A 14,507-nucleotide genomic window follows, 5' to 3' on the forward strand; every position below is an offset into this window, starting at 1 on the left:
GTCGTGATGCTTTCAAAGAAAAAAACAGTTACTCTGAAGTGAGCAATAGCTCAGTAGAAAAACAACAGCTTTACGCAAGGTTTGCTTCACTGGGTGAAAGGCCATCAGGGTGGAATCAAAACAACCCAGGAACTGTGATTAAGTTCTCTAGGGAGAATGAAAACAGATAGATTTTCCACCCTTTGGTTTTGTTGTAACATGTTGGAAGGGGTCGCAGGACAGGACAGCTTATCCTGAACAGAGATCTCTTGTTTCACATGTTTACAAACCCTCACCAGGACACCTAGGCAAGCCCTCAGGTTGTTTACTATGGAACACAGCAATTGCCAATATGGGACAGTGCCCTCACCAGAGGGAGGTGTCAAAAAACCCACAGGGAGCTTTCTGGGAATAAATTGCCCATAGAGAAAGTTTCCACCGGAAGAGTATCCACCTAAACAATTAATGGTGTGGCTGGGTGTGTGCCCACAGAGTTCACTGAGAGAGCAGTTAGGGTGACGGGGCAGCAAACGTGAAAAATTGGGACAGGGTTGGAAGGAGCCTATATAAGAAAAAGACCCAAAAATCGGGACTGTCCCGATAAAATCGGGACATTTGGTCACCCTAAGTTAGTGTGCCTGGTTGCACCAGGAGAGTTGGCCAGTCCCAATTAAAGATGAGGCCCAGCTGGGGAGAAGCTGGTAGTGAGCATACAGGGAGGAAGCGCAGATGAGAAGGAGGCTGCAGGGAGATGGCAGAGAGAGAGGTCCGGTTGACAGAGAGGGGAGGAAAAGCTTAGAGAGAGGCAGATGTACAGTAAACCCAGAGAGGGGCCATGGGATGTGCCTAAAGGAAGGCCAGGGAGGCAGTGAGGAGCCTGGGAGAGCAGACCCTGTGTACCACAGGGTCCCTGGACCAGAACCCAGAGGAGGGGGAGGGACTGGGGTCCCTTACTGGCCTCTGGAAAAGGTAGTATGGAAACAGCCAGACACAAGTGGGGAAAGTTCTGGGCGGCGTCACTCTGCACAAGAGCAGGAGGACAACCCTGCACAGCCTAGGCCAGGGAAAGAGTCTGCTGAGGAGTAAGCCTGGGTGGGGGCAAAGAGCTGTGTTTGTTTGAGTTCAGTTTATTGTGTGTTTATTTACCCCGAAAAGGGCTGGAGGGCCACGTCACCAGAAGAGGCCGAACACCCCAGTGCCAGAGCGTCACTGCATGAAAGGAGGAGAGTCTGCTACGCCACAGCCAGCCACGAGAGGGTTCACAAGTAGTGAGTGCAGTTGTTGGCAAAAGGCCATGCAAAGCAGAAAGGATCTTGGCACTTTAATCAGGTCTCACTTATGTGGTGCAAATCAGGAGTACCTCCAGTGGAGTCACTCTGGAATCAACAGCAAACAGGAGAGGAAAATGATGTGACAGATGTTAGCCACGTCACTTAATGAGCTCCCGGAAGGTGCTCCGGTACTGGGGTGATGAAGGCAGTAAAAGAACCTATGTAGAATAGAATACAATTTGCTGTTTCTTAAACCTTCATGAAACAAAGCCAGAGATCTTCTGCACTGATTTTTCACTATAAAAAATACATAATTCTTGTTTAGGAAAGTAATTATCATGGGATGCTCAAATCGGGTCTGAATTTCGCACATTAATGCATATGTATTTCTTTAAATAGCATTAATAGAGTGACTCTACTGCAGTAGTGTACCTTCCAAGTTTCATGGCTGAATATTAAGTATATAATGGCTGAACAATCCCATGTAACACTAACAGGGTTCCATGCTGCACTGTTTTGCATTCTAATTGTCAGAGGCTTCTGGATGCATTTAAAATATTGTTGATCAAAGTTGGTCAACACTAAATTGGAAAATATGCCCTAAGTGTTTCTGGGGGTTAGTTCACTGCCAGGAAAGTAGTTCATGATCTACACTGATGATTACTCATTTGGAATTCAGAGTATTCCAGTTTGCCTTTTCTAAGCAGTGTTGCGGCAGTTTCCCAGCAAGGTATACCTCCAGTTATGGTAATTATCTTTCAGTTAGGGAGTTAATTGGCTCTGCTGCAGCAAGTGTGGAATAAATAATGTTACTATGGTAGCCAAGGGTTTGGAACACAAGATGTCTCATTTCCCTGAATTTTCTTTCTTCCTCAGAAATTGGGCCTTTTGTGACTGAGACGTGAGAGGTTTGAAGCTGGATTTTGTTCCTTCCTGGAAGTAAGGAAAAGAATGAGAGTTTTGCAAGGCGGAGTGCAAGCTTTGCCTGATTCTCTTTACCCTTATTCATTAACGAAGTGCTTACTGATGAGTTCCTTTGAAGTTGGATGTGTGCATTCGAGTTAATGATGGGATTGTCACTGGATAAAGGGTTTGCAAGGTCAGGATTGAAGAATTTGACCTAGAAATGGGTCTGAAACAAAATGCCAGACTCAGAGTCCCCCAAACTTTAAGGAAAATGGGACCAAAATCTGGGTCTAAACTTTGTGGCTGAGGTCCATCTCTACTCATACTATTACTTCTCTAAGGAAGCACCTTTTGTCCAAGTATCTCAGGATACGTCCACGCTGCAAGTGAAGGTGTGATTGCAGCATGGGTAGGCTACCCACGCTGGCTTTAATCTAGCTAGCATAGGTAACAATAGTTAAAGTAGGCTTCAGCAAGGGCTAGCAACCAGAGTACAAGCCTTCTGGGGACCCTGCATATGTACTCTGGTTGCTGCTACATCTACACTACTAGTGTTTCCTGTACTAGCTGGAATAAAGTCAGCAAGGATATGCCTAGCCATGCTACATTCCCCTTTTTACTTGCAGTGTAGACATATCCTCAAAAGTAGTTTACAAACACTGCACCCATACTCCTTATTCTTGTTCATAGATTCATAGATTTCAAGGCTATAAGAGACCATTCTGATAATCTAATTTGACCTGCTGTATAACACAGGCCATAAAAGTTCCCCGAAATGCTTCCTGTTTGAACTGCGGCAGATCTTTCAGAAAAAACATCCAATCTTGATTTAAAAATTCCTAGTGATGGAGAATCTGCCATGACCCTTGGTTAATTGTTCCAGTAGTTGAATTCAATGGGAGCTTCACTGGAATGGAGTGTGGAATTCGTTACTAATGAGACATCAGAAGGAGAGCTGGACAAAAGTTGTCATTTTTGTGCAAATATTTGTTTCCCACATCAGGTGCATTCACCCTCTGCCATTTCATATTTCTCCCTCCCCAACTCTGCTTTTTCTTTTGTCCAAAATACATAAAAAGGACTCCTTTTGTGTAAAAACATGCCCCAAAGTACATTGTTTGGATGGTTTTAATGAAAAGCCACCTTTATCCAAAAAAGGGGTGATTATTTTTGCATGGCATTTTGCAAATGGGTTAACTGAGGCCCAAGGAGGGTAAGAGACCTGCCAATGGTCACACTGAGTCTGCGGCAGAGTCCCGATTCCAGGTACCATGCTCCTAACAAGAGATCACAGGCCAGCTGGTATAAATCAGTGTAACTCCATTGACTTGGATGGAGCTACATTGACTTACACCAACTTGGCCTCACATTTCCTGCCCCCCCCCCCCACACACACACCCACACACACATGATGGCCACTGCTGTATCCCTGAGAATTTAACAAAATGATCTGCTTCTAAGCGTCCAGAATACAAAGTTCATTTCATCATATAAGTTGGTGCAAACTTTATGGTTCTATGTGTTTTGTGCACTAGTCTTTCCAATGCTTCGCTTCTCTGAAGCCCATTTAATAGGCCAAGTTTTATAGTTAACTGCTAGTTTGTCTAGATTTATTGTCTTTTTTTAAATCGGGGAAGCTTCCAGATTTCAATTTAAAAGTGTTTTGTTCTAATTCGTTTTCCATTTATGGGGCATGGTATTTGTTGGGTGGAGAGAAGTTGAGACCATAATCTGGCATCGTTGACTATGTTTCTAAATTTCAAACCACCGCTTTTTCTTTTTAAAAAACATTTTCATCTGCTGATGCTAAACATTTTGATTATTCAAAATGTAAATTGCATTACCCATAGATACTGATGGGTTTGGGTATATACACATACAAATCAGGTATTGAGTGATTCACGTACAAAATTATTTTCTGGTTCATACCCTTAATGACATTTTTCCCATTTTCTGTAATCGCTTTAATGTTATATAGTTTACATACCCAAGGATTTAATAGCAACGTTCTTAAAAATGTAGGAAGAGGGCAGGGTGCAGAGGGGGAGAACCACAAATAATTAAAATACCATTGTTACAATTGATTTGAATGTTGTTCTTTTAGTGCATCATGTTAGGTCGTGTCATCAGAAGCCTATTCCCTGGAGAATCATGGGGTAGAGTTGAGGGAGGTAGGAGAGGAAGGAGGGAAATTCCTAGTGCTACATTCCATAGCAATGGACCCGAACCTGATGTCCTTCCTCTAGCAAGACTCCCTGTAATGGGGTGGCCTGCTTCAGGTTATTCCTAAACACACAGCCAAGAGATAGTTAAAGGTTTTCCAGGCTGTGTGACCTCACCTAGCAAGCTCTGAAGGCCATCTGTTGACCAGCCCCTGGCTCTATTTGTTTTGCAAGGAAGCAGAGTCTATAAAGAGTTTAATTACACCATAGAAGTGGATTTCTTTTTGCTAAACAAATATTTGCAGCGTATTCAGGGTGACGAAGCATTCAACAGGGAAAAAGGCAGGGGACTTGCCATGCGTGTGGATTGGAAAGCATGGAGGGAGCACTTTGAGGAGGAGGATAGCAGGTTTCAGCAGGTGGGTGAAGCACCCTTTCGTCCCTCTTCCCCATTCCTGAAGCCCTACAAGCCATCCCCACGAGTCCAGAAAACTCTTCACAAAGCACCCTGAATTCCGCATCAGCACCCTGCTTCCCCTCCCCCCTGGAGCTGGGGAAGAGACACACGCCTCTCATACTTCAGCACATGAACCAACCTCTAATTCACGGGGATTAGGAAAAAACTTTCCCAGAAGCCACTCATTGTTTGGAATTCTTTGACTTTATGTATGTTTCAGTAATGGGTGGGAAACTGACTTATTCGGTGATTAGTTTTCTCCCATGAACACAACCCCTCCTCACGGTGGGAATGATTGGAGGCCCAGGACATTTGCGTGCTGTTTTCTGGACAGTGAGAATACAGAAAATGAGAGAATATTCTGTAAAAAGGTTTATTTCACTGATTTAAAGAACAGGCTGTGCAAAACATCTGGAAATCACCAGAATATGAGACATAAAATAAAAATATTTTAAATATGCATTTGTAATACAAAATAATCTTTCATTCTGGTAAGTAATCTTTCCAAATATTTTTAAAGATAGAAAATATAGCTAGATAATACATATATACAGCTTACAGGTTTTTTTTTTTTATTGTAACTGACACCACTAAGATAAAAACACATTCATCTGGGTCTTTAATGCTCATTATAACAGAAACAGACATTCTCTAAAACATTGGAGTCTGTGTTTTTAGAATTGTTATATGAAAATTGTTATATTTTTCAGCATAGCCCCTATCTATCCATGTATTAGTGTGCTTCCGGTAAAGTGTGCTTGTCATCTTCGTTATGTGTGGATTCAGAACGGTTTTGATCAGTTACAGCTGTTTTATCCTTTGCTCCAATGCAAGAACCTCTCTTTCTATTTCATAAGGGAGGTCAGCATTAACTTGCTCTTCAAAATATTTCTTGATTTCTGTCACCTCTTTTTCCCAGAACTCTTTGGAGATATCAAACAGTTCTGTCATGTCAATGCCTTCTAGGCCCTTCAGGTTCAAGGCTGAGTCAGCAGGGATGTAGCCTATAGCAGTTAGCTTGGCACTGGCCTCTCCACGGATTCTGTTGAACATCCATTCCAGCACACGGGAGTTCTCCCCAAAACCAGGCCACAGGAATTTCCCTTGCTTGTCTTTTCGGAACCAGTTCACATGGAAGATCTTGGGCAGTTTTGAAGCTGGGCGATGTGCCATGCTAAGCCAGTGGGCAAGGTATTTGCCAAAGTTGTAGCCAAAGAAAGGCCGCATGGCAAAGGGGTCGTGCATAATGATTTTTCCTGTTAAAAGAATGTACATAAAAAGTAAGATAATACTTAGCCCTCATACAACATTTTACCCTGTCAGCAAAAAGAGCTTTAAGAATATGGTTAAGCATTATCCCCAATCTACATATGGAGAAACTGAGGCAAAAATTGATTAAGAGCCTGAATTTAAGAGGTGGTAAGCATGGTCAACTCCAGTTTAAGTAAATGGACGGTGTGGGTGGTCAGAACTCTGAAAATTCAGCCCTAAATGTCTCAAGTTGGGCATCCCAAAACTAGCCCATTCAACATGTGCTCTGTAACAAAACAGAAGACTTCAGTGACTTGTCCAAGATCACACAATGGCTCCGTATCAAGTCTTTCAACTCAGACTCCGGCATCCTGTTGGCCACACTGTGTCCCTGCTCCACATTACCCACATGGAGTTGTTTTGCTGTATGTTGAATTTTAGGTTAGAATTTTTTTAGCTCCAAGCAGAATATTTTGTATTTTGAAAACTGCACAATTCACAAAATTAACTCCCAAGAAGCAGACTGTAGTGCATAGTAATTTACAGGTGATCACTGTTGGGTATCCAGAAAGGACTACTTTTAATATGGAAAGGCAAATTAGATTTTGATTTACCTTTGTGCTCAGCAGCTGCGGTTGCTTCAGATCTCATAGCTGCTCCTATAAATACGGCATGCTCCCAGCTAAGGGCCTCATATACTAGAGGCACACCTGTAGAGAACAAAATAGCTTCACTAATTAAAGGTCCAAAAGTCTTTGCTATAACAGCTTTAGCTACCTGAGGTACTGCAGTATGCATGTTACCACAGAATTCAGTCCCTCTTTTTCCTGTTATATAATTCAGTTCATTTTTTCCCCTCTCTCTTATTGGAAAATAATTTAGGCCAGAATTCTCTCTTTCTCTCCAGCCCAATGAATCTTTAAGTATTTGAAGCTGTTCCACTGTGTATAAATACTTTGAGTCCATGGGCAAGAGAGAGAAAGAAAGGGAGACTGACATTGTAGTCTGGTGGTTACCACACCCACCTAAGAGGTGGGAGAGCTAGGGTCCAGTCCCCCTACTCCAATCACTTTTTAATTAGCTAGCCAAACTGAACAACTTCAATAGGAGAGACTGCGGAAGCTCCACCTTAGATTATCCCAAAGCTCAGTGCTTAGAGATCCCAACGCAAATCATTTCTCCCAATCACGCAGAGGAGGGAATCAAACCTGGGTGTCCTTCATCCCAGGTGTGTGCTCTAGCCACAGGGCTAAAAGTCATATGTGGGCATCTCTTGCTCTTGTGGCCAGATTTTCAATGGAACTTGGTTCAGTAGGTAGCCTCAGTTCCTCATCTATAAAATGGGGATAATATTTCATTTCTCCCACCCTTTCTCAGTCTGGGCTATCTAAATTGTAAGCCCTTTGAGGCCTGGACTGTGTCTTACTATCTGTCTGTCCCATGCCTAGCACAATGGGGCCCTGATCTTTGTTGGTGCCCCTAGGTGTTAACATAATACAGATAATTGTAAAGTGTTGGGCACTCAAAAATCATAGGCCACTTCTTAAAATGTGGTTTACTAATCTAGTTATTTTGCTGCTCTCGCTGCTTAGAGGACACCACGGTAGCAAAGACTTTGGTCTTTGGTCTTGATACACATTATTGCAGCTCTTACCAGCAGGTCTACGGCCTCCAAATATTATACCCTCAATCGGCACTCCTTCTGGAGATTCCCAGGCAGGGTCAATGATCGGGCACTGGCTGGCAGGGGTGCAGAATCGAGAATTGGGATGGGCGCAAGTCTCCCCTGTACAGACCAAAATATTTCATGATTGCAGAGTTAACGTGAAATGTGAAGAGAAATTTAAAAAGTCCCCCGAACATGCAGAGTTACCATTCCCTGGGGTCCACTTCTTGTTCTTCCATGAAGTCAGTGTCACTCCTGGTGCAAGTGGTTCATCCATGCCTTCCCAGTATATACCTCCATCGCTGGTTTCTGCTACATTGGTGAAGATGGTATTCTTGTGTATAGTCTTTATGGCATTGGGGTTTGTTTTTACTGATGTCCCAGGAGCAACTCCAAAAAATCCATTTTCTGGATTGATTGCCCTTAAATTACCTGGAATTTAAGAGAGACCAAACAATGTGAAACACTGGAATGCGTTACCTAGGGAGGTGGTAGAATCTCCTTCCTTAGAAGTTTTTAAGGTCAGGCTTGACAAAGCCCTGGCTGGGATGATTTAATTGGGGATTGGTCCTGCTTTGAGCAGAGGGTTGGACTAGATGACCTCCTGAGGTCCCTTCCAGCCCTGATATTCTATGATTCTATGATAGAAAACCCAACTCACCATTTGAACTCTTGGCAGACTAGGATCCAGATCCTGCTGCCATCAAAGTCAGAGGGAGGTGGCCATGGACTTTAATGAGAGCAGGACTTGTCCCTAGAGCAGGGACTGGCAACTTTTGGCATGCAGCCCGCCAGCGTAAGCTCCCTGGTGGGCTGGGCCGGTTTGTTTACCTGCCGCATCCGCAGGTTCAGCCAATCGCAGCTCTCACTGGCCAGCACATCCCTTGGCCTGCGCCGCTTCCCGTAGCCCCCATTGGCCTGGAACAGCGAACCGCGGCCAGTGGTAGCTGCGATTGGACGAACCTGTGGACGTGGCAGGTAAATAAACCAGCCCAGCCTGCCAGGGGGCTTACCCTGGTGGGCCGCGTGCCAAAGGTTGCCAATCCCTAGAGCAATTCAGCCTTACAGTGAGAAAAGTTACCTTGCTCATCAAATTTCATCCAGGCAATATCATCCCCAACACACTCTATTTTCCATCCTGGCAGAGTTGGGTTCATCATAGCCAAGTTAGTTTTTCCACACGCACTGGGGAATGCTGCGGTAAAGTACTTCTTCTCACCCTCTGGGTTTGTGATACCCAGGATCTATTGAAAAATAAATGTCTCTGTTTAATATGCTTATTTTTTCGGGCACTTGTATTATTACCAGTAAATGGTAATAATAAAACATGTTGGATTTGCATTAAATTATGTGCAGTTTTTTAAGAAAAAGGACTTAATATTAGATTTGAGCAAATAATTTGCAGATAGTATTTTATTTGACAAAGTGTCCCCCCATGGAATACTTGTGAGCAGATCACAGGTTTTTCAAATGTATTTACAAATTTATTCAAACTTTATTATTATGTGTTACACAGTGCGCCCAATGAGCTTAGAGATGAAAGGGAAAAGGGGGAGGGGCAGTAGTTGGAGTGGCAAGTGGGGTCAACGGTGGGATTTTTTTTTTTTATGATAGGAATGACTTGCGCATACTTTTATTGTGAAGTGAAAGAGCTAGAGGAGAGTGAAAGGTTAAAGAGAGGAGAAAGGGAGGGAGGGAGAGTGGGTGTGAGGGATATCAATTTACTTAATTTTTTTTTACTTCATAGATTAAAAATATTCAGACTTTGAATATTTTTGTGTTGCTGAGCTCTGATGGATGATCAGGTAAGCCACATGGTATTTTTCAGTTCCCTGAGTGGGTCAGCCTGGCATAAATACTTGTATGAATGAATGTAAAATGTCTTTGCTGTGAATACTCAAATGCGTAACTAGGAAATTCACTTTGCAGGACCATTTTAGTGAAACTTGATTGCTCAAATGAGAGTGGAAAGTGAAGACAGGAAGGGCACGAACACAGTCAAATGCAATTCATTTGAAAAAGGAATTGAATATTGTCAGGATTCTTTTTCAGGTCTGCTTTTAATATTAAAGACAATTTTACAAACTATGGACCCTATCCTGCAAGCTGTTGTATGCATGTAGACCCATATTCCCATGTGTATCCTTACTGAAGTGAATGGGGTCTGCACAGGCACCGAGGTCTGCCTCTATGGAACATAATTCAGGATCAGGGCCTAGACAAGCAGATGGAAATCTTGCTTAGTTCCCTATTTTTATATTTTCTTCTATAAAATGCTTATTTATCAACAATACAAGTACTTCCCTATTTCTACATAAGATGGTTGTATGATATGTACATCTCACATCACAGTAATATTCATGCCAGATGGTAATTCCACTCATATCAAGTCATGGCATATTCACACTGAGCTGTTTTGAGGTTTAATTGCTTTAAAAAATTCACTTATGATTTTAACAGCTCTTACCAGCATGTGCTCAGCAAGCCAGCCCTCTTCCTTGGCAATTCTGCTGGCAATCCTGAGGGCAAAGCACTTTTTCCCCAGCAAGGAGTTTCCTCCATAACCACTGCCAAAAGAGATGATTTCTCTGCGATCAGGAATCTGAGCAATCAGAGTCAAATCTGGGTTGCAGGGCCAATTGTTTACTAGTGGTTCTGCAAAACACAATGCGCTACTCATGAATATAGGAATTTCCAGATTGGATCAGACACAAGGTTCATCTAGTCGGCGTCCTGTGTCTGACACTGGCCAGTACCAGATGCTTCAGAAACCCTGCAGTAGGCAGCTGTGAAATAATCTGCCCCCTAGGAAGGCCTTAAATCCTAATTCCTTCACCAGGGACTTGACCCTCCTTTTGTTGCACACTCTAAAACCTCCCGTTGACTTCATTGGTAGTTTTCATTGTGCCAAGGATACAAGATAGGTGGAACACATATGTCTGAGCATTAGTCAGAGTTAATGGTTAATATGATTACTTACTTTTTAGTGGTAAAGGGCACCCAACTGAATGAAGGCATTTTACAAACTCTCCATTCCCTAGGGTTTCCAAGATGGCTGTTCCCATCCGGGTCATGATCCTCATGCTGGCCACCACATACAGCGAATCTGTCAGCTCAATCCCAATCTTGCATAAAGGAGACCCAATGGGCCCCATACTAAAGGGGATGACATACATTGTACGTCCTGTAAAGCAGGAGCAGAGCCACGTGAGTGAGATGTGACCAAGAATAAAAACAGTATATTGTTGGAATAATCATTAAAAAGTACCTTGTCCCTTTACATTTTCTCACTTCCTTAAAAGCCCTCCATCTTTTGCAAGGTGGTTCCAGAGGATATTTATAGATTTGAAACACTCCTTTTTGTCAGGTTATGTAAGAAAAGGTTTTGTTTTTAACTACTAGTAGTTTTCTGTGTTTTTAAGTTATAAAAGCTATTGTGCTGGGTAGGTAGAATTGTCTAGCAGCCTCAGAAGGAGCAAGAGGCCAAATTCTCTGCTAGTGTAAACTGGTGGAACTCCATTGAAGAGAATTTGACATCGGGAGTCAGGATTCCTGGGTTCTTTCCTCAATTTCCCATCTACTGACTCGCTGTTGATTTCAGGAAAGTCACCCAAGCTTTCCAAGCTTTTGTTGCCCTTCTTTAAAATGGGTAGTAGAATGACCATGTATATGTATGCAGAGCTCTGAGACCGAAAGGCCTGATAAAATGGGTTAGCTGCCTAACCTTTATGTGCCAAAGTTTGTAAATCTTAGCCAAATGTATTTGAATTTTTAGATTATTATTTATTATTACTGGTGTTTTTATTATTATGAAAGTGTCATGTGAATTTTCTTTTTACCTTTCATGCACCCGGGGAATCTGACACTGAAGGCTTTCTCAAAATCTTCTTCTGACATCCAGTGACCCAGCTGGCTAGTTCCAGTTTTAGGGATTGGAATGGTATCTCTCTGCTCCTGAGAGATAATGACTGTTTTGCTTTCAATTCTTGCCACATCCCTTGGATCAGTCAGAGCCAACCAACTATTTAAAAAAAAAATCAGGAAATTGTGCTTTGGTCATTAAAAAGTGGTAAGTAGAGTACATTTAATCCTTCCCTAGGGGGAAGGCACAATCGGGTAAAATGCTTTATAGTGGGTAAGGGTACAGCCCATCACGTCCAGATATCTTTCCAGACAACCACAGCTTATTCAGATAAAGGATCGGTGGAATGTATTCTCTCACACAAAATAGCTAAGAATATTGCAGAATGAACTGATGGTGTCATGGCTTTAGAAATTTAGCTGTAGTATCGTTACATGTTAATCTCTCTTGACCTCAGCTTCACCAACTGTCAAATGGGGTTAATAACTCACAGGGAGTTATAAGGCTTGACTCTATTCTTATTTACACCAGTATAAATCGAGAGTTTTGCCAGTTTTACACAGTAATCAATAGAGCGACTCCTGGCTAAGGCAGAGGCCCTGTAAACACTTTGAATACAGGTGTAAGTGTTTGCAGGATCAGGGCCTAAGTGAGATCAGAATCTAATCCATTGTGTTGGCAGAGCATTTTGAAGACTTAAGGTTCTGTGCAAGTCACATGATATGGTTTCTGTTCCTGAATTGGAAGATTTTCGTAATAGAACATGAATTGTAAACTGTGAATTGTAAACCGTGAATATTCCAGTTGAATAATACCGTTTAAATCAGCATTGGGTGAATATTCAAGGTTAAAGTGCACTTTTCCTGAGTACTCAAATGTTCATGGAAAGTAAACACTAAAGGGTTTTGGACATGGTTGAAACGAAATCCCCTTTTAAATATAAACGTTAATGGAAAATTATATACCACAATTCTCTCAGGTCTAACCCTGACTTTCTTTTACATATGTCTGTTACTTACCAGTTCTCATACTTCTTCAGCTTTTTGATCATGCCTTGTTCTACCATGGTATCCAGAATGTTTTTGTTCTCTTCCTCTGAGCCATCACAGATATGAATTCTAGCAGGTTGGCACAGCTTGGCATTGCTTTCAATGAAGTGTCTCACTTCCTGAGACAGGCTCTTCAAATCCCCCTGGATGAGTCGTGGGTTTATGTTCAGTCGAGTCTTCAGCTGGGGAGTCATTATTTGTAGGCTGCAGTGGATATGGTCTGTAATCAAAGATCAAACATTTGGCCTGTTAGCACATTACCCAACAATTCCTAATGGAAGGAATATGCTTTCCTAAAAATACATTCAGTAATAAAAAGATTGCATATTAGATTTAATTGTGTCTAAATCAAACCTGTGCATAGATATGGAATGTAAAGCTCTAGAAGAATGCATACAATTTATATATAGAAACTCCACTTACTTTCCTGTAAAAGAGATTGGAGAGGATTTCACTGCTTCTTCTACCTGTTCAGATTTTGCCTACTTTGGACTATTCTTTTGATCATTTACTTCCAAGGAGGAAACCTCGTCTCTTAAATACTCCTCACATGCTGGAGTCCTTCCCACCAGCAGAGGTGAAGCAGGCTTGTCCCCTATGTCATCACAGGATGGCTCCTGGAACAGTGCCATGGACAGTTATCATCATGAACAATTGACAAGAAGCCGCGAAGAGGTAATTATTTAACAGGCTTGATTAATGAATGCTCGAAACTGAGATTCTCAGCCCTTGGATTTGCTGTTTTAAGCAATTACAAAACGTGTTGCTTTGGCCAATCTTTGAACTAGTCCTGCTCTGATGCAAAAAGTGTTGTAACTCCTCAATATGTGGGAAAGGTTGTGCGCAATGAGTGGCTGGAAATAGAACACCAAGTGTAGTAAAGCATAATAGACAGCCTGGCACATCTCGTATGTGTGTGCCTGCTAGTTGGCTGTGAACTGGAGGCTCATACAAAGTGTGTTTACTCACCTTGGAAACACTGCCTGATGTGGGGATAAAGTGCAGCTTTGAGCAGCAAAAGCAGGGGAATAAAAGAGCGTATTTCACATTCTATTCACATATCAATGTACCTGGAGGTTTTAAGTTTGTGCATGAAGTTCTGAAAAGCTATGCCAAAATCATTCTTGCTGATGAATTTCCTATAGTATTAGATATAAGCAAAAGCTCTGTCTCTCTAAGCTGGGGCTTTTCATGTGTACAGAACAGATAGTCTCAAAATTCTGTAAATTCCCAGTATAGTGAGCAGTGACAGGTCAGCAACTGTCAGAGCAACTAAAAAAACTTCTGTTATTGTTGATTTAACAGAGTTACTATGGAAAATGTAAAGCTGTATCTAAATTGCTACCCAAGAAAAATCACAAAACTTCCTTGTGTTTAGTAAGGAAGAGTTAATAGCAGTTCTCTAAGTTAATAAAAGAATAAAATAAAATTCTGCTTTCCATACGTAACTTCCTGTGAGGCCACAGCAGCTGTTTTGTCATTAATTGATATAATTTGATTGATGAAATGATTGACCCCATGGTAACACTGTGAAAGTATTTCATTCCTGCACGGTTCCTAGAGATAGGACCAGATCTGCAGAGTTCAGGCATCTTCAGTTGCACATCTTTATAACTGATGCAGTCCTGCGCACAAATCAGACAACTGAGGACATCTGTATGGCCTAAACTCTTTGGATATCTGGCCCATAGCTCCCTATGCATTTTGCTATGTTTAGGTCTTTTGATGTCCACCTCTTACAGAGGTTCTCACAACAAAATTTTTGGTGGCCTCAGAGTACAGCCACCAACTCTTGCTGGTGGCCGCTGTGACAATTTTTCCTAAAATACTTAATTAACTTGAGGAAAAACATATAAATATGAACATATACACATCCAAATCATAGTAATTTATTTATGTGAGGG

General features: G+C 42.0%; 1 protein-coding gene across 1 annotated transcript; it reads right to left on the reverse strand.

Annotated features, from left to right (window-relative positions):
* Positions 1-5,134: 5,134 nt before the first annotated feature.
* Positions 5,135-13,135, reverse strand: PCK1 (phosphoenolpyruvate carboxykinase 1). Its single transcript, XM_073309271.1, has 10 exons — positions 13,027-13,135; positions 12,574-12,823; positions 11,532-11,713; positions 10,673-10,876; positions 10,160-10,347; positions 8,774-8,936; positions 7,900-8,124; positions 7,681-7,812; positions 6,641-6,736; positions 5,135-6,031 (listed from the first exon to the last, which is right to left on the reverse strand). The coding sequence occupies exons 2-10, from the start codon at positions 12,795-12,797 to the stop codon at positions 5,577-5,579; spliced, it is 1,869 nt and encodes a 622-aa protein (XP_073165372.1). The 5' UTR covers positions 12,798-12,823; positions 13,027-13,135; the 3' UTR covers positions 5,135-5,576.
* Between the last annotated feature and the right edge of the window lie 1,372 nt (positions 13,136-14,507).

Source organism: Lepidochelys kempii, chromosome 13 (assembly GCF_965140265.1).
Source record: "Lepidochelys kempii isolate rLepKem1 chromosome 13, rLepKem1.hap2, whole genome shotgun sequence".
Lineage (NCBI taxonomy): Eukaryota > Metazoa > Chordata > Testudines > Cheloniidae > Lepidochelys > Lepidochelys kempii.

Excerpts from the sequence above, each read along its gene's own strand:
- PCK1 (XM_073309271.1), bottom strand. The coding sequence starts at position 12,797 with ATGACTCCCCAGCTGAAGACTCGACTGAACATAAACCCACGACTCATC. Across the intron at positions 10,877-11,531 it reads ATTCCCCGGGTGCATGAAAG|GACGTACAATGTATGTCATC; the intron begins GTAAAAAGAAAA and ends CCTGCTTTACAG. Across the intron at positions 8,125-8,773 it reads GATGAAATTTGATGAGCAAG|GTAATTTAAGGGCAATCAAT; the intron begins GTAACTTTTCTC and ends CTTAAATTCCAG.